Here is a 20,312-nt window from a genome sequence, read left to right on the forward strand (position 1 = left end):
TTTTTCTACAACTGAGAGTATTTACACTCATGAGCGTGCCCTGTATGTGTGTATAGCTTATGAAACGGTTTAAACAAGCACTAGTTTGGGTTAGTTTGCTTACCATTCACGCTGACAGTAACACTCATGCTGTATTCCGATCCTAGAGAGTTGTTGGCCACACATTTGTAGAAAAAGATTCCTTCACTTTCCAAAATCTTGCGGCTCCACATCCCTGAGGCACCTGTGTTTAAAATGGCAGTTTCGTTCTCAAACAGCTGGTATGACGCCACTCCTGGATTAGCATTAGCTGAGCAGTTAAAGCTGATGACTTCTCCCGTACAAGCTTTGCCGTCTATTGCAGAACTCATTAACTGGACATTCTCTGGTTTGTCTAGGATAGAAGAAAGAGACAATTAAATGTTACTCAGAGTTCTTCAAAATTGTAGGGCAAAATGTTTTATAATATAAACTGCAGATTTTTACAACGATTTCCAGCCCTGAGGAAAGCTGTAACTGTACATGACTGTGTAAATTTACAATAATTTTTTACGTGTTTTTGATTATGGTCGCTAACCAAAATGAGATGTTCAGATAAGAAAATACTGCATGGCTTCTTATGATAAAAATTTCTCTTCTCATGTGGACCTAGATATATCAAGTTGTAAAAGAAATTATATATCTAGCGTCATTCTTTATTCAATTTCCAATGCAGTAAAACTGCAGCCACCCAAGTGCTTCTTACTCTTCATTTATTTCAAAACAAGCTTGAGAAAAGTGAGAGGAATACCTCACAGCTTAAGAATCTAGCACTATATACTTTGCAAAGACTGGAAAATGGGCTACAAGATGAACACTCTAAAACCTTAATGCATATTTTTACTTCATCACCATTAAATAAATAATAATCACTTACAGAGCACAGTGAGGAAAGTGCTGGCAGAGCTATTTCCACAGTCATTTGTAGCTTCACATTTGTATTCACCAGCATTATTCCTGCTGATGTTTGTAAGATAACGCATGATTCCACTGGACTGGTTACGGCTGCTTACTTCTGTCCATGTTACAGTCAGAACAGGACTTCCAGAAACATTACAGGTTAAAGTACTGTTTTCACCCTCGATCACAGTGATGTTCTCCAATGGATAAACTTTAGAGGGCACTAAGCAGAAAAAAAGATGACAAAAGGTTACAAGTGTAAAACTGCATGTTTATGAACCTAGACACTCATCAAATTTTCATTTTTGTTGAAGCATTTGCATAAAGCAAAAGCATTCCTAAGAAATAAGGAAATTCTACAGTTTTAGTTCGTCTCATACGAAGAAAATTATTCTTTATGGGTTCACGGTTGGTACTTGTACTTGTATATCATTAGTTCTGGAAAATAACAGAGAAAGGAATTCAAAGTAAATTTAATATCGAAATTTGTGCCTATGACTTTAGAGATTACATGTAACTTATCCTAGGACTCAGACATGTTTTAATTTCTCTTTCCTTCTTCAGGGTTTTCAGTAAGTACTAGCTTTCAGCTAAATATACTGGCTAAGAAAAATGTGAATTCTGTGTAAGTGCTGTACAAGCGCTGAGATTGGGAAAGCTGTGGGCTATGGGAATATAGCATGCAAATAAAGGAAATGGCATATAATAAAAAAAAAACAGTAAAACAGGGCCTAAGCTGCGCCCGAGTTATCGTGAGTGAAAATAAATGTATCTTTTGGACTCAAATTTCAACAAAAATCACCAAAAGGGCACTTCCGAGTTCTCGTGGTTCAGCTATCTAGGGCCAAAATTACCGCGCAAAAACGAGGCTGAGTGTGAAGTCCGTGTAAAGAATTAAGTACTATGGTGGTGAAAATGAGAGAAAATTTCTCAAAATTCACTGTGGGAGAGTGAAAAATTATTTGTGGGAGAGAGGCATTCAACTAAGTAATGGCAGCAAAGGGAAAGAAAGGAGAACTTTTCGATTTATGCCAGAAAGCTTCAACAATGAAGCAGATCAAAATAGCCTCCTCTGCCAAAGAATACAAAAGGCTGTTCAAGGAGAAATTAAAAACAAGTGAGGGCAAATTTCCAGTCCAAAAAATTTTTATTTCTTGGACTTACCATCTCCCATTTCTCTCTCATTTTAACCACTACTGCACTTAATTCTTTACACAGTTGACTTCACACTTAGCCTCGTCCTCGCCCCGTAATTTCGGCACCAGATCACTGAACGGCAAGAACTCAGATGTAGCAACCACCAGATAAAGAAAAAGAAGAACATGAAAAATTTCTTGATTGTTGGTCCAATTCTCTTTTCCTCTCCTACAGTTCCATAATTTAAGTCTAACCATTGACTTTGCATTTGGAAGTTTGGTGATGAACTTTAAAGTGAGCCGAGACGTTATTTTCAATATGGAAGTTTTTACATATAAATATTTCAGCTCACTTCGAATGAGAGACGTTTCTCAGCTGAGCGATACACTGAGATTCTTCACTCTCTTTCCCTTAATCGACCAGCAAGCATACTTGTCAATTTGGCAAATAAAAGTGTTGCACACGTACAGTATCATTAGACTCACTAGAATTTCATGTAGCATAATAGGGAATGTGAATGGGGTGACCATATTTTTTCCTTTTTTAATGACGACCATTTTTCAATTAGAGCCCTGAATAAGATGGAGTCTAGACAGTCATCTATTTACAGTTAAAGAAACAGGATTGTTTCAACAGAGTAAGAATACAAAAGCCTTCATAAGACAAAACTGTAAAGTGCAGTGATTGCTCTCCACCTGAAGTGGACAGGTGTTGAGTTTTTTTTACTTACATGTGACACCTACATGTACTGATATTAAACTATATTTTCATTATAATGTAAACTACAAGAACCTGTGGAACTAATACACAATATCAAAAACAACCTCACCAACAAAAATACTCATGTGTCGTTGATACTTGAAGTTAAATACGCAATACACAACATTACGGGGAAAATGGTATTAAAGTATCAGCCCCTACACCAGTATTCATTTACCATATGTAGGCTGATGGCTGTAACAGGTAAAAACTACCTTCTAACACTGTACCTTTTACTGTGACATTTACAGTCTTCTCAGCTGTACCAACAGTGTTATTAGCCACACATCTGTAGCTTAAGTCTCCTCCTTTTAAATATTTTCTTATCCATACCCCAGCTGAGCTGTTTACATCATTAACTGATCTTTCATTCTCAAATAGTCGATAAGTATGCACTGCAGGTTTACCATCTGCTGAGCAGGTGATACTGATAACATCACCTTTACAAACAACCGAGTCATTCACCATTAACTTGACATTCTCTGGTATATCTAAAGAGAGGAAAACAACAATATTTGATCATGCATCGGTATTAGAGCATGTGACGTTGTTCATCATGTCGCAAGAGCCAAACATTTTTCAGTCTAGTGCAATACCATAGATGACTGATTCCTTCTCCTTTCCTTTCTTTTTTCTTTTCTTTTTTTTTTTTTTTTTTAATTTTTTATTCTGACTTGCAGCCTTTTTTAATATCACTTATTCTCCCTGAATCTAAGAAAAGCCTATGCTGAGCTGTATGGCTTTTTAAGGCCCTGCTCGCATCATCACAACGTATTTCAATAAAAGTGCCCACATGACTATACCACTCATACAAAAGCAAATCTTTACTTACATTTTTTGCTTGTGGTTGATTTACACTTTTTTTCCATTTTGGAGTTTTATTTTGCATTATTTTTACCTACTATGACAATCAATCCTACATTCTATGAAAAATAAAAACCAGCCACAGGTATAATATACAGTTATCTACTTACAATTAACTTCTACTTTCACTGTGCGATTTGGTGCAGTTCCTATTCCGTTATATGCTGTACAACGATATTTTCCACTGTTATTTCTGTTGTTTTCAAGGACAAACTGATTCCCAGTTCCCAGTTCACCACTGTCACTGCCATGAGCATATACTTTGGTCCAGGTGATGTTTGGTGTTGGTTCACCATCTGCGATACACTCTAAAGTAATATTGTGGTCATCTTCAACAACAACTACATCACTACTTACGTTGTTGAATTCTGGTGGATCTGTTAAAGAATAAAAGGCAAACAAACAGCTTTCCACACTATCCGCGATATACTCCAATATGACACTTGGGTCACCTTCAACAACAACTACATCTCTTCTGATTGAACTGAACTCTGGTGGATCTGTTTAGAAGCGACAATAACATGTTTTATTTAAACACGGTGGGTTTTAAAGCTAATATGGCTTATGAGGCCGTGTAAAAAATGTTAACCAAATAATGAAAATAAAAATACAAATAAAAAATTAAAATTATTAAAACTGAATGTAGTCAATAAAAAGTGGAATATGTACAATAAATGATATGAATATGGTAAATAAAAGGCAAAATCGCTGTCAATTTGGGGACGGTCCATTTGCGGTGACTCTTTATTAAAGTTCAAGCTTCTGAGGGCGTGAGACTTTTTTGCCCTCGTGGTGCAGTCCCTGGCGCTGACAGCGGAAGGTTCTAAAACATTCCGAACAAAGGATCCTCTGCGAGAAATAGAGTTTTTCACATGATAAGTTTCAAAACGTTGTGCGCTAACACGATGTTGATGACGGAGGTCATACTTATGCTCTCTCCTTTGGATTATATGTTCCAAGCATGGTGGAGTTATGCGGTTGTAGATATTAAAAGTCCCAGTTTGCTGTTTTTCTTACATCCTCAGAAGGCATGTCGCGCGGGAGGTTATATATAACTCTGGCGGCCCTTCAATGTATTGGTTCCAGAGAATTAAATTCGTTTTTGTTTGTACAACACCCTCAAATTGGTAGCGCATATGTAACCGAGGATAAAATGACTTTCAAATATAGATCTAAAAGCGAATTCCTGGGTGAAAAGCGGCCGCGTTTGATCAAATTGAGCTTGTTAACGAACCCTCTCTTGAGCTCTGATATGTGTTTTGACCACGTAAGCTTGTTGTCAATGGTTTCACCTAACATTTTAGAACTTAAGGACCACTTTATGAGATGCTGGTTAATTTTTAAACTGCCTAAGGGACCGATAAGATGATTTCGTTTAAGGATCATTCCCTAGCACTTTTTGGGGTGTGGTACTAGGGAGTTATGTTTGCACCAGAGGGCGAGTTCTTCCAGAGCTTTGTTCAGCGTTTTTGTGACCTGGTCTACCGATTCACCAACACAGTACATGGTAGTATCATCGGTATACATGAACGTCGTTGCAGTGATAACTGCTTTCGGTAGATCGCTTGTGTACAAGGCGAAGAGTATGGGCCCGAGTACGGAGCCCTGTGGTATACCGCGTGCAACTTTGGTATTCTCAGAGGGTACGCCATTAATTACAGTATACTGTTCCCGTTCAGCCATGCCAATAAGTTTCCCGTGATTCCAAAGTTGTGCTCTAGCTTGTGGAGAAGGATTGAGTGTGAAACGCAATCAAACGCCTTCTGGAAGTCAATGAATACGGCGCCCACAACTAATTTGTTATCGATTGCTCGTCGCCAAGTTTCAGTCAGGTGGATGAGTAAAGCTCTGTCGATCTTCCTTTTCGGTAGGCCCATTGGTTGTCAGTGACGAGCGCTTCGTTTTCCGAGAAAACATGTTTGCTAATCATTTCCGCTACACGATTCTAAAATCTTGCTGGGTACGTCTAGCAAGGAGAGGGGGCGATAATTATTCATTTCCGTAGGATCATCTTTTTTGAATACAGGTGTTAATCTAGCCACTTTCCATTTACTGTAGACTCTACATTCGCGTATGCTTTGCATGAAAAGGCTTGTCAGGGACCAAAAACAGCAGTAGTAGCGACTTTCAATAATTTGGTTGATAAACCATCCGGTCCGGTGGCTTTTTTTATTCTTCAATAATGTTATTTTCCTGTCAATATCAAGGCTAGATAAATTAATACCGGATATACATGGTACAGGTATGGAGCATGGACTAGTCAGGACTTGCGGTGCTTGGAGTTGTCTAGAATTTAATTTCTCAGCTATCTTAGAGAAGAAACAGTTCATAAGGCTCGCCTTCTCCGTGTCTTTTACCGCTGAGCTATTGTCGTCACACTTTAATGGACCTATCCAGGCGCGTAGCGTGGTCATTTTTCCAAGTACGCACAAAAACATATGATCAAGAAACCTAAGTAAACTGAGCGAAAAATACTGCGTTCTTTATTTCTTGTTCGAAATAGTTGTGTGAATACAAGCAAAGAACAAAGTGTCTTGCCCTTATTTTGAGCAAACTTGGTGCGAACACAACATTGTTTTGGTCGTGGATCCTCGAGCATGCGCTCAGCAGCGTTTTTCGTTTCATAGCACAGTTATCATTTATAAGCAAAGAGCGAGGCGTCTTTCTTTGTGCTGTGCAAACTGGTCGAGCACTCTCTCAACATTGATTTCTTTTTCCTTGTGGATGTGCAATATTGCTAACGAGGAAAGGCGATGGTCGGTCATCGTGTTTCGTAGTGGCGTCTTCAACCTTTTCATCGAACGAAAGCTGCGCTCAGCAGCGCATGACTACACAGGATACGTCAAGAGCGTTTTTACTGCTTCACAGATTCCTGGGTAGAATGCAGCATTAGCTACATCTAGAGTTTCTACCAACGTCTGTGGGAGAGGATCGGTTGGTTTCCTGATAGACCAGCGGTACCTCCATCTGTTCACTTCGAGTTTGAACTCTTCCAAATCGATGGCCATGTCACCACCGTAGTGCGCATGGATCGACTTCAATTTTTCCTCCGTCAACTGGCCAAGCTTTCCTTTTGTTACGCAAGTGACAGATATTCAGATGATCAACACGAATATCTTCTGGGGCGGCATTGAGTTCGTTTGTCATATTGTACAAATCATCTGCGTTAGTCGCCAACTCAGCAGTCAAGTTTCCGATTGACTCCTGATGGTTGCCGCCAAACAGCGAGGAAAACGATTCATTGGTAGTATGGCTGAATCTGAGTTCGCGTAGCGGCCAACCCGCGCTCTATAATAGCCTGCCACCTTGCTTAAACTTCCAACATGGCACCGGCAGTTTGTAAGCCCGATAGTAACACAGGTCTGTACATCTTCACTGAAGTATCGATATGATGTAATCTCTGGCTCAGGCGAGGCTGTGTTAGTTGATTCATCGTCTGAAGGTAATTTCTTCGTGCTTCTGACAAGCAGTACGAGTAAGATAAGCTTAAAGCAGCAGCAAACGCAGCCGTGTCCGTTCGCCATGACGAACGGTTATGATAAATTATCCCACAGTCAAAATTTGCAAAATTGAACCAGTCTGCCCAAAACTTAAATACTCAAAATACTCAAAATATGCTATTGGGGAGAAAGTGTACGTGCGCCTTCGCGATGAAGGACGGCTTCAAAAGAAGTCTTGCGTTACTGAGGCGGTCATTGAAAAGAGAAATTTAAAGAGGCACCTTTATAAAGTGTCGTACACGTCCCCTGAAAGCGGGAAAAACGAGAAGAAGTGGCTGGCAATTGATGATATAACGAGTTTAACCTTACGAGAAGAGAAAAACAAAAAAAGAGTGCCCAGGCTTTCAAAATAGCAAAAAGAAAACCACCGTGCTAAATTTCTTATCCCTATGGAAAAGGAAAACTACGGGAAAATAATAGAGGATCAAGGATTTGTAATTACGTACAATCCACCTGGAAATGGAGGTTGCCAATTTGCAGCTTTCGCACATATGTTAAGTGGTCTTGGCATCTTAAGGTCTCCTGAAACTTTGAGAGACGAAATAGTTGAATACCTGGAAAGTAATGCCCTCGATCACTATGGATTCCCGCCGTTAGAATTGGTCCCGGAATACGAAACTTGGGACGATTATCTTTACACATGATGCAGAACCAGACGTTTGGGGATCAGCTTACTCTATATGCAGCGGCAAATCTGTATAACGTCAACGTTCATGTTATCTCTTCTCTTGGTGTTGGGGCTGATCACATATTTAGCCCCTCATCCAGTATCCCTCTTACCACCGTCTATCTTGGCCACCTCGCTGAAAATCACGGAGAACATTATGTCAGTCTTACCTCGGGTGTTCAAAACAGTGTCGGTGGCTGTAATGACTTCATGGAGGATGAGAACGATGGTGGTGATGCCATAACTGACGATGACAGACCTAATGTTGACAATGTTGCTGACGATGTTGTGGAGAACGTATCACGCGATTCAGATGACGCCACTGCTGGTGGATTCAGGGCACAGACGATTCACATGATCAGCAATTTTTGAACAATGATGTTTTAGAGATAATTATCAAGCTAACTTAATGCACCTTCCCTTTTATGAGTGATAACCTAAAAAGCATGAACAGATTTTTTAAATCAGCAGTTGATAAGGTGCCTTGTCCCAGAGTATAAATACCAGAGCTCCCTGATCACGCTACAGTCATCAGCGTGCGGAAAATCGTAATGCTAAAAGGAGAGGAAGTGGTGCTGTTGTACGCTTACAGCAAATAATAAGATCTCCGAAATGGCACCATGCATGGCTTAAGTTAGAGCCACAACCGTTGGGATGGTTCTTGATAACGAGCATACACTGGAAGCATGCATAGACTCAGGAAAATTAGCATTACTGTTGTAGTTAGGTACAAAGGACGCCCATGCTTCTTGTTTTTACGTTAATCAATACAGTTCGGTTACTTTTGTTGTGTTTGTATTATTTATCTTGTCACGGCATCTCAAGTTCAGAGGTTCTATTTTGTTTTTGGACAATAAATCACAAGATCAGTTTTTGTCTTTTGTCGCTACGCACCATACACTTTTTCACTATTGCCAAGAAGAGATGTTATCCGTTAATCAGCAAGGTAAGTCTAAACAGTTTTTTGTTGAGCTTGTGTCAATCTTTTCTGTAAGGCTAGGCTACGCTTAAAAACTCTGCTAAAACGACACAAAAATATTGTATATATAGTACCGGTATTCTTTAACCGATTTCCGAAACTGACCAAAACTGTCCGCAAGAGTGCCGCTATCTATTTTTACGCTAGAAAATGATGAAAACTGAGAAGGGAGACTTACGATAACGCATACCTGGATACATCCAATACAAAATTTTCGAATTTTTTTCGCCTAAAATCGAACAAAAGTTACCTTACTTTATCGTTGACTCAAACTGTCGCTTCCTTCGGCATTTGTTTGGATTTTTTCCAATACAAAATAACATAAAAGAAACCATTGAAAAAGACTAGAAGCCACCAACAGAAAGGTCCCCTCTTAAAACAAGGCGTGTGACGTTGTTTTTTCCTCGAGGAAACGTTTGCGTTCTGCATACGCTCAAAAGAAATGTAATGTCGCAAACAGCTTGAAAGCTTTGACAGCTTTCGACAGCTTGGCTGCAATATGCCAGAAATAGCCGAGCTGTATAAAATTGTCCTTGAGGCCAAATTTTATTACCTTTGAAGACAGTTATTATATTTGAGGCCAACTGTTATTACATTTGAGGCCAACTGTTATTACATTTGAGGCCAACTGTTATTACATTTGAAGCCAGTTATTACATTTGAGGCCAACTGTTATTACATTTGAAGCCAGTTGTTACATTTGAGGCCAACTGTTACACTTGTGTTCTCAACAGCCCTAACATTCAGAGCACTATTTCAGGATGTGACTAAACAACTTAAAATGTTGAGGCAATATAAATGATTCATGCGACAAAAAGTGACCATATATCATTTTTCTCGAACTGGCCGTATAACGGAGGATATTAAGCTTAAGTACGCTTAGCAATCTCTTGGAAAAAAGCGACGACTTTGAAAGCTTACCTATCGTTTCGTACCGATAGATCTTTCGTACCCTGACGATTCGTACCCAGGCTCAGACGTATCGTACCCACTTTCGATAAGCTTGTACCCAACCCTCTGGTCGATTCATACCCAACAAATTATGACGCAAAATGTTTAAAACAAACATAAACATTCATTTCATTTATCCTAGTAATCGCAAAAAAGATAATTTCTAATCACAGAAACATTGAAAAGTAATATTTTAGTTAATACTCTTGAAAAATCGTGACCTAGTTGACCCAACCCAACATATTTTGCCTACTACAACGCAACGCCTACGATTAAACGTACTTATTCTACTTAGTAAAAAGACGAATTTTTTACACGTGATACACCGATATGCCATTTTCCTTGAAAATTTGTCTAAGCAGTTCAAATGAACGAATGTTGAGAAAGTTTTCGAGGGGCTTTTCATAGCTGGACCCTTGCACCAAAAAGATCGAAATTCTGGTCATTTCATTGGTCAACGCTTATATTGTTTAATCTCTTTGCTAAAACATTCTTATTTTATACTGTAGAAGACAAAAAAGACAAAATCAGACCTACCTTGCGCGAGACACTGATTAGCTGTTATTATCAAGAAACTCACAAGTATAAACAATACAAAAGTAAATAATAGTTATCTTACGCTGGCCACTCACACACGTATAAATCAAACAACTTTACTTAGAATCGCAATATTTCCACTGTGAATTGCGATTTTCTCACAATTATATTAGAGATATCTTTATTTGCATCTTAATCGTTTTAAGAAGTTTCGCAAGCAAAACATAAGCTTTCTCTTTGAAAAAAGCGATGACTTTGAAAATATTCCACTCCTTAAATAGTCGATGAAAAATTCGTATGAAACGTAATTCAAGCGGCGTTAGATAGCCAGGCAGGTTTACATTTGTTTACCTACTCTGGCATTGCTTATCCCTTGAAAAGGTCTAATGTAAGCTTTTACTAATATTACTCGCCCTGAAATCGTTCTTTAAATGTAACTTGAGCCTTCAAGGATCACGAAAAAAAAAAAGTGATGACAAACATACAGCGAAAATAAGCGGTACGTCCGCAGCAGTGCTCGAGGAGTCGAAGAGTGTCGCATTCTGCGCGTTTCATTGTTTAAATTAAATATGTGTAATTCAAAAACGTAAGTCTCGAACCTGTTTCGAGATAAGACTGCGGCAAGTCTCGACTTCTAGCCGCATATTTGATGAATATCGGCGCTAAAACGTTTTTGTTATAGCAATTCAGCGACCATCTTTCGCTGCTTTGTACAGCATATCTTCCGAAGCTAGCCGGAAAATAGCAGCAGTTTGCTTCATGAATGAAAGAAATGAAATATCCAACAACAAAACGAGATTCACCTTTATGGAATGATTTCTAAATTTTTCAGCAAATAGCACTGGTAGAGATAATATGCCTGAAACTTTTGGTGGTTTACTTACATTGTACTTGAACTTTCACTCTGTCACTAGCGGGGAGATTACTGTCGGTCACTTCAATTTCGTATTCTCCACTCTCAGATCTCTGCGATTCAAAGATTGTAATTTCTGCTCGTGTAGCATTGATGTGATCTTGAATGCGACCCTGGAAATCACTGTCTGGAATCGCTGCGTCGATGTTTAGGTTACGTTTGAACAAAATGGTGCGGGAGGGAGAGCTGCTGACTAACTTAAAGATAACTCTCTCAAACGCTCCACTAAGGTTGTACTGCCACACAAAGGTGATATTGTTGCCTTCCAAAACATAAAACGTATCTGGAGGAGCTGCTGTAAATCTCGGTAATAATTCTACAAAACAAACCAAAAAATTATGTAAACAGCACAGATCCTTCAACCAGTTTGGAAATATAACCCGACAGTCCATCGCGAAGCTGTTTTTCGCGCCAACGGAAACGCTCGCTTAGTAAAGATGAGCTTGTATACCTACCTGCCTTACGAATAAGCAAAACCAAGCGTAAGATACGTTGGATATGACTGAAAACATTGCAATTTCCGCGCCGTATAGGCAAACCACGCTTCAATATGCGACGGTAGGGAAGAAAAGGAATAATATGTACACGTTCTATTTAGGGGCCCAAAAACTGTAACCAGCGGCAAAAAAAAAAAAAAAAAAAAAACATTTCCTCAAATATGGCTGTCAATCTCCAGGAAAACCCCTTTATTTTCGCATGTTTAAGGTTTTAGTCACACAATGTTTGAATTTGAAAGGATCATTTTGCCGATGAATTTCAAAGTTCTAACAGATTTCTTTAAGAGATTGTTACGCTGCAAGCGTGAAGAAAGAACGATTCTTTTCTCGGTCGAAAGGATCGCTACAAGAAACAACTAGCTTTCACTTAATAGCTTCGCAGCACCGTTTTGCAAAGAGACCGAAAGTTGAAGGTGGACAATCCTCTTGGCCTAAGTATATTAAGACAGTGCACCTGGTCTTCTGTGAGAGCTTTAACGGGCAGCGCAATAAATATCGTGGCCGGTTTCATCTAGAGAAGAGAGGCGATATATTAGATATACGATGTATTAAAGATTTTCTAGAATCAGTTTGTAACGAAACCTTCGGAAAACAAATCTATGGCTTTCTGCTGTTCTTCTTGAAATGCCTTTATTCCAAAAGTCGCGCAAACTTGCCTTAAAACCTCGTCCGTATCAAGAATGGGCCATTGTTGTGGGTTAAATTCGACTTCACAAGTTCAAACAAAAGCCTTTTGTTGTTTGTTGCGCTGAGGAAATTGTGCCGAGACTCAGCGAAGATGAATTTCAAATCGTCGCAAAATTGTCGGCGTGTCAAATTAGCGGCACTAGGGGAGAGGGGTTGGGAAAGTCGCTCATGAGTGTGCTGTTCACACAGGGGTACCCAAGGGAGAAAATGCCCTTCACTATGTTTGGTTTCTCAGTATATATTTTACTTTTTATCAGCGATCCAGTTGATTATAAATTTATTAACACGATGAGGATGCTTTGTTGTTAAAAACATTCACGAACTATACTCTGAAGAGGACGAGATGAAAAAAAGCAAACTAAAAAAAATTGAATCTTTTTTTGAACAGCTTTTAATTGAACATAAGCGTAAATATTCCGAAGTGTAACATGTCTTGAGCGTTTTTTTCTCTTCGAATTACACACCGAATAGCCATTTTACAAGTATTTAATAAGGCTTATTCACTATTGTTATTAACCCCAAATAAGACACCTGGAAATGCTGAATTCTTTATACTATACTTTGGATCAGTTGATAATAGCGCGCAGCACAACGCCACAAAACGATGAAGCTTTTATCGATGGTTTCACTTGGTCAGGAGTTGTGAATTTTAAAACTAACTTGCCTAACTCGTAGAAAAGGAGGAAAAGAAAAAGGTTCGTCTATGAAAACTCGCACTTTGGAGTGGAAAAATCGCCCGATTCAGCAGTTGGATTGAAAAAAAGGATCAATGTGGTCGTTCTAATTTATTCTTAAGACAAAGAAAGCATTGGTTGATAGCGCAGCTCTTATCAACGAAGCGCTAGTCTTAATACTATCACACTTTCACTCTCGTAACCTAAAGAAAAAAGAAGAAAATTTTGTGTTTGGGAAAATACCACTTAGGAATTAAAAAACGCTCAACTTAAGTGGTTGGATTGAAAAAATGATATTTAAAGGTTAATGTTCTACTTTAGTCTTGCAGTGAGAACACTGGTGGCGCGCGCGGCTTTTCACAAAGAGGTGATAGTTTTAAAACTATCTAGTTTTAGTCGTAACGTAAAACAGAGGAGAGAAGATGCTTGCCTCAAAACCACGCAATTTACATATAACGGCACCTACTATCAACAAGTTTTTGGTACAGCGATGGGTTCGCCCGTCTCTGCTGTCATTGCTAACATGGTTATGGAAGACGTGGAACAAAGGGCCTTAGCTACTTCACCGGTTAAACCCTTTTTCTGGAAACGATATGTCGATGATGTTATTTCTGCGGTATCCGGAAGTGAAGCGTAGCGCCTCTTGTCGCATTTGAATTCAATAGAGCCGTCGATCCAATTCACCCTTGAGCGCGAAAAGGATAGACATTTGCCCTTTCTTGATTTAAATGTGTCCAGAGGGGTTCAGGGTAATTTAGACACTTAATTTAAGTGTCTACCGTAAACCTACCCACACCGACAAATACCTAGCTTTCGATTCTCACCACCCTATTTGCCATAAAAAGTCTGTAGCCAAAACTTTACTTTGGAGGGCTGACTGTCTACCATCTTCACTCGATTCGAAGGGTGAGGAGAGGAAATATGTTTCCAACGTCCTAAAGGCAAATGGCTATACAAAAACTTTTCTCCATAACTGCCAAAAACCAGCTACAAGTAGTAACGCTCTTGATGAAAGGGAACCAGCGACTGGTTTTGCTGTTATTCCTTACATACAGGGTGTTACGGAACCCATCAAGAGAATTTTGAATAGCCACAACATTAAAGTTGCTCAAAAACCTTTTCAGACTTTGGGGCATATTTTCGCCAAACCTAAGGATCCTGTCACGAAAGAACAACGAACCGACGCCATTTATTCTATTCCTTGCAATGACTGTGACAACGAATACATTCGGACAGACCAAACGTCAGTTTGGTACACGGTTAAAAGAGCACCAAAAAGCGGTTTTTCTTTGCAAAAAGGAAAATTCAGCTTTATCGGAGCATACATGCCTAACCAACCATACAATTGGGTGGGATAATTCTAACATTATCACCACTAATCGGCGTTACCACCAGCGCCTTTGTTTGGAGGCTTGGCATATTAACTCCACCCACGCTCCTATAAATCGTGACGATGGCGGTTTGCTTCCTGACGCCTATTTACACCTCGTCAGAAATAAGGCCGCTAATTAGTGATCATATAAAACGACCTCTTGTTGCAGCGTTTATATCACCCCTGATGAAGGCACTAGACAGGAGTGTCGAAACGTTGGGTCTATGAATTGTAACTTCTTCAGTTACATTCATTAAATCTGGAAAACCAGAGTAGCATCAAATCTCTGAACGTCACTATTGTTGCCGTATGATAATTTTATGTTCTTTCAGTGCGTGGCCATAAAGACAGCTATTTTTCAGTGATAATTAAGTGAGCTTTGTCAAAGTTAGTCAGTCCTTCCATCGACTGAGCCACTAGTTGCCTGACTCGTCTTTTCTTATTATTTCTGGTTGCTGGTGTTAATTGCCAGAAGTCCTTTTTGGTGTTGTAAAAAACATTTTTAGTCTCTGTAATTCTCTGCTTTAGCAGCAGTCCTTCAGCATTTGCTTGTAGAAGCTGAGCTACGACTTCATTCATGAAGCGGCCGCGTGTATCATGAGAATCGATCGATGTCAAGGAATATTGCTGCTTTTTTGCGCTAAGTGGGGTTATGCCATTAAATAACTAATTCACCCGCGGTTTAAATACTTTGTAAGCATTTGCGTTGTCATTAGATGGTTTCTTTTTGGATTTCCTTTCAAAATTCTTCATTGTTGAAACCAGTGAGTCGACATCGATGGGAATAAATGCGAGTAACGAGCATCCATATGTTCCGACATGTATTCGAGAATAAACCGTAATGTAATAAAGATCGTCGGTGAAAAATGTCGTTTGAGATCAGAAGAGTGAAAAGACTATAGACTTATTAACTTCTCTAACAAATCTTGCCGTCTGGAAAATCAGATGCCATCTTCACGGTACATAAAACCTTCAGCGGCGTTCAATCATTCATCTCTCAAAGGATTCAAATTCATCTCAGTTTTTGTTTTTTGTTTGTTCTTTTTGCAGAGGATGAAAAATTTCGTCAATCTCAGTGCGCAACAAACGTAAACCAAGACCCTGTTCTAAAGCCGCGGTTACACGAGCGATTTTTTTGCTGGCGATGGTGATGCGATTTTGTCAGTTTCACGGAATGAGTTTAATTCAAACAAGTTTCATTCCTGACCATTCACACAAATTTCATTTGGTTTCATCACTCTTTGTCAGTCTCTCAGTTGCGACATTTTGTGTCTTGACCGACCCTCCCTGAGTAGCAAGTGACCTTGAACAAAAAGTAACTCCCAACTCTTCCCCAGGGAAAGATTTGACATAAACGCGCTTTCGCTAAATATTCAAATTTCGCGCTCGTGCAGTAATCGGCTATGTTTGAATTTACCTCGTGAATTTCGCTATTGTAATGGCAGAGAGTTTGAATTTCCCTCGTGAATTAATAAGCCATTGTTTGACTCTAAAGCTATTGTTCCAAGATAACCAGTTCGTTAGTGTGAAAATAAATTACTAAATCTAGCCAATCAAAATTGACGAAAGAATCAACAAAACGAGTTAACCAATAAAAAGTCACCACATATTTTCTTGGAAAAGAGTGACGTCACGGAACAGGATCAGTGTCAGGTTTGCGTGGACGTTACCTCATCTCCGTTTCACCTTAACGGGGGGAAGGGTGCAGCTACATGTAGGCTAAAGTTACTTTAACCAATTGATTTCTTGTAGTTTCAATAGCTTTGCTAAATCAATCAAACAAACCAAATGGAAAAAATTAAATACAGGCAGGCTGCAGCTTCCAAGGAGAAAAAATCCCATTACATGATATTGTTTGGATGAACCATATGTGCTCGCCGTTGCCGAAACCGTGTACCACGCCATGACATTTACTCTTATTGAACAGTGCTTTAGATCACATGGCACCTGGTTAAAAAACTAACAATGAAAAATCAAGGACCAAATACACAAAATTACTTGAACCAAAGATGTGAGAAAACGAAAATAACGTAGAAAGAAACGATGACTTAAATTGTACAACCCCTAAGAGTTAAATACGAGATATTTTCCTTCCTTCCTAATTTTCCTGGTGCGATTTGAAGCCTCCATGCATTAGGCTAATTAGGTTACGAATTACGATTATGAAGAGTATGTCCAAGAGAGCACCAGGCAGTCGTGTTACATGCCACCTCACCGATTTTAATGAAACTTTGCTAGTTTAAAGTGTCTACCCCAAAACTCAAACAGACAAACTGGTTTCTGTTTTGCTTTTTTCCGGGGGAAGATAGACTGCCCCCCAGTTTTTCTTGGTTATCACAGAGGAAATCGCTTCAAAATTGGTAAAATATATGAAGTTCTCACTGCGATGGTATTTAACAGATTACTCTGAGGGTTTGCATGCATGTTATTAATTCTTACTTAATGTCCGATGGCTCGTCAATCAACAGAGGCAAATAAAGGACTGTGTTGTTGGACTCCTCGATTCATCCAAATGACATCTTCGAGGTTGAAAATCTCCCCTTGCCATAAAACTACAACACTAGTTTTAATTCCCCTTTATAATCTATCATTTCATCTCTGAAAACCATCAAAAAATGCTTGGGCAATACTGTATTTTTGTCATAGATGCTTTTTATGAGATGCATGTAGATGTATCTATGGAGCTGCATGGAGATGCTCGTGGGCGAAAAGTTGATTGGAAAATCGTAGCGTTTCTGTCTTCTGTCGTTTATTACTTTGCTAAAATCAGCAAATATAATTTTTTTTACGGCACAAAACGTTCATTAGTCTATATTTTAATTGTTTATCATCATTACCGCTCATTTTAGGAGATTTTAAAGCCACACACTGCGTGTTAGTTGACATTATTACAAGCTCCAGTGTTCGACAACCTCAGCTTTTACGGACGAGAAATTTTGCGCTCTCGCTTGAGAGGAAATATCAATAGTTCTATCGAACTAAAAACTGTGTTGTCGTTCTTTCAAACTTCTCAAGAATATCAGATGTTTGTTGAGGAATGTCAACCGATTCCAAAAATTTATTTGTTTTTTTAGAGGACAAATTCTCCGAGCTTGTGCATACTATAGTTTCGCTCGGTTGTCGACAACTTGGAAATTTTACGCTTCTGATCCGACTGTCGGGCACGGTCTCAAATGAAATAAGTGCTCGGCAGTTAGAAATATTAACCAAAATGCCACTGAAGGGCTCCTTCAAACTTCTTAGGAGTATGAGATGTTTATTAAGAAATGTAAAGCGATTCCAAAAAGTAATTTAAAATGTAATAAACTCAAATGGACTAAATGCCCGGTAGTCGGAAATTTTCTTCAAAATGCCACTGAAAGATTACTTCAAACTTCTAAAGAGTATTAGATATTTGTTTAGAAATGTCAAGCGATTCTAAAAATTGCGTTGGTTTTTCAGTGATCGAGCTTGAACCACATAAATATGTTATGAAGCTTGGGAAGTCAGGCTGGTTTCGTAGAATGTATTGCCTTCGTGACAACTGTGGCATGACAGCAAGGGTCAATACGTCAGAACACCTTCAGGTTCCGTAAAAATTAGCGGGAAACAGTACAAAAAAACCTCAAATAAACCTATTGATAATACAGTATTCGATGTTTGTCCCGAGCGTATTGTAGTATGCACAAGCTCGGAGAATTTGTCCACTAAAAAACTTAATTAATTTTTGGAATCGCTTTACATTTAACAAATAGAGAAGCCTTGACTGTGCTCTGTTCTGTTATAAAGCACGCAGGAAGCGGCTAGAGCACGAAAGAAGTGTAGGGAGAAACACGACGTTGAAAACGTTGAACACTGAACTTTATATACTATACGAGTGTTTAGCTGTATTTGATTGTTATTACCGTACGTAAGCTTGCTATCTAACTGAGCGTGAAAATCTTTAAAACTCGGAATGTTTATTTTGTTTTTCCTTTGAGGATTTTCGTACCTGCTCACGTTTTAATAACGTAAATTACGGCGCCAGGTATGTTTACAAACCTTTGTTTGATTCTTCTGTTGCTACTTGTCGGTTCGCTTTAGTTCCGAAATTTCACTTTCAATTATCGGGAAAAAAGCTAAAAAGAAGTCCCGGAAAGAGGACGAACATAGTACAATTGGCAGATGGCGTGACAGCTTTAGCTCAGCTCTATGCTCTATACTCTCATAGAGCACGCTCTTTCAACCAATGACAGCGCGCGTTATATCCGAACTTTATTATAAATCTTAACAAACATCTGATACTCCTAAGAAGTTTGCAAGAACCTTTGGGTGGAAGTTGCGTGAAAATTTTTGACTGCCGGGCATTTAGTAAGTCATACATGTAACGTGACTTTCGTAATAAATTTAATTAATCCGCTGCTTATCCATCACCTTAGGGCGATGTTAATACATCATGATTTCAGTAATTCAGCTGATTTTTTTTAAATGTCGGTCTTTTGGTCTTCATTTGAGATCATTCATGTCAATCAAAAAGCAACGCGTTCACTTCGCAGCGTTTGTTCGATTTCGTTACGCATCTCTCTTGGCAAATACTTTTGCGTAACGTAAAGCAAAGAAGACTGAAGTTTCCCGCTTTGGGAACAAATTTGAAAAAACGATCTTGCCAAGATATGAATGAAATTGTCAGGTTCCTGCATAAATCGTTAACCACTAAGGAACCTTCAATAAAAGACAAAATGAAACTGTCTATGGAGTACTTTGATTCTGAAGCCTTAATCAAACAACAGGAGATTGGTTCGTTTAATATTCCCCCTCCCCCCTCCTGGCCAAAACTGCCTTCAAATGCCCCACCTGAGTATGATTTTTTACTGAAGGATGCTTCATGTGATCAACGAATGTTGTAGAATATGACAAAGTCACCTGTTAGTTTTGTTGCTACTCTTGAATTACTTCGCTCGTAAGCATGTTTCTACGATGCAAAATTTTTCTTTCTAAACCATCGCTTACGAAAGCGGACTCTTTACCTTGCAAAAAACAATACACGAGTGTTCCTCTAGAAATACTGAACACTTCTCTCGGTTTCATTCAGACGTTTGATTATGACAAATGTATGTACCATACATCTCTTTATTCTGTGATTTTAATTTTTATTCATTAAATTAATGTGACGTCTCCCACATATTTTAACCGACGCCCTTCAAACTGCTCTTAGCGCGCACCTCTTTCAGTGCTTTTTTAAGTAAACTGGATCCCACGGGCCACAAATACCAGAGACAAAAATGTGGGACTAAAATTTGAGGCTAGACAAAGTTTTTACAGATTGGGCTGTAACCCATGTTTTATGACGTCATGGTATAGAATGAACTACGGCCGGACTGTCGAAAGTCTGGCATTTCTGCTTCTGAGTTTTGTTCTTTTTCTTCGTTTGCCCACCTTTCCCTTTAAATGTGTTTCATTTTCCTTCAAGAGTGTTTTGACGGTAAAACACCCTTTTGAATTTAGTGGGCAATACAGTGAAATACGGTCCGCTAAATAGACCATTCACAGCGAGCGCAGAAACTGAAGCTCGACGCTACCAGAGAGATATAATAATTGAGAAGGGCCTTCGAAGGCTTAATGGTTCGGAATCCTCGCCATCTTTTCGTTTGACGCCTAAAATAAATATGCACAGGTATTTATTGAATTAATCTAGTTTAATTTCTTTAACTATTCTTATCTCTTTCTTCTGTTTAAAGAATTTACTAAAAACAAAGAGGACACTCATCTTTGTTTCGTGACAATTGTGTGTGAGGTGATTACACGTATATTTCGCATGACTGCTTTTTGGAGAGAGAAGGTGGAAATTTAAATTTTAAAAGGGCTGTTGCGTGTGTTGATGAAAGACAGTTCGAAAACC

The 20,312-nt window shown here is 38.9% G+C and overlaps 1 protein-coding gene across 2 annotated transcripts in view; it reads right to left on the minus strand.

Moving 5' to 3' along the window:
• LOC113678970 (uncharacterized) overlaps positions 1-20,312 on the minus strand; it is a 41,071-nt gene that overhangs the window by 19,678 nt on the left and 1,081 nt on the right. For both annotated transcript variants that reach the window (XM_089208934.1, XM_089208935.1), the window contains exons 2-6: positions 11,197-11,541; positions 3,789-4,055; positions 3,045-3,305; positions 896-1,141; positions 104-373 (exon numbers count right to left, since the gene is read on the minus strand). In XM_089208934.1, coding sequence (XP_089065060.1) covers positions 104-373; positions 896-1,141; positions 3,045-3,305; positions 3,789-4,055; positions 11,197-11,541 — 1,389 coding nt within the window. The remainder of the gene's footprint in view (positions 1-103; positions 374-895; positions 1,142-3,044; positions 3,306-3,788; positions 4,056-11,196; positions 11,542-20,312) is intronic.

This window comes from Pocillopora damicornis, chromosome 6 (genome assembly GCF_964200805.1).
Source record: "Pocillopora damicornis chromosome 6, jaPocDami1.2, whole genome shotgun sequence".
NCBI classification, from domain to species: Eukaryota; Metazoa; Cnidaria; class Anthozoa; order Scleractinia; family Pocilloporidae; genus Pocillopora; species Pocillopora damicornis.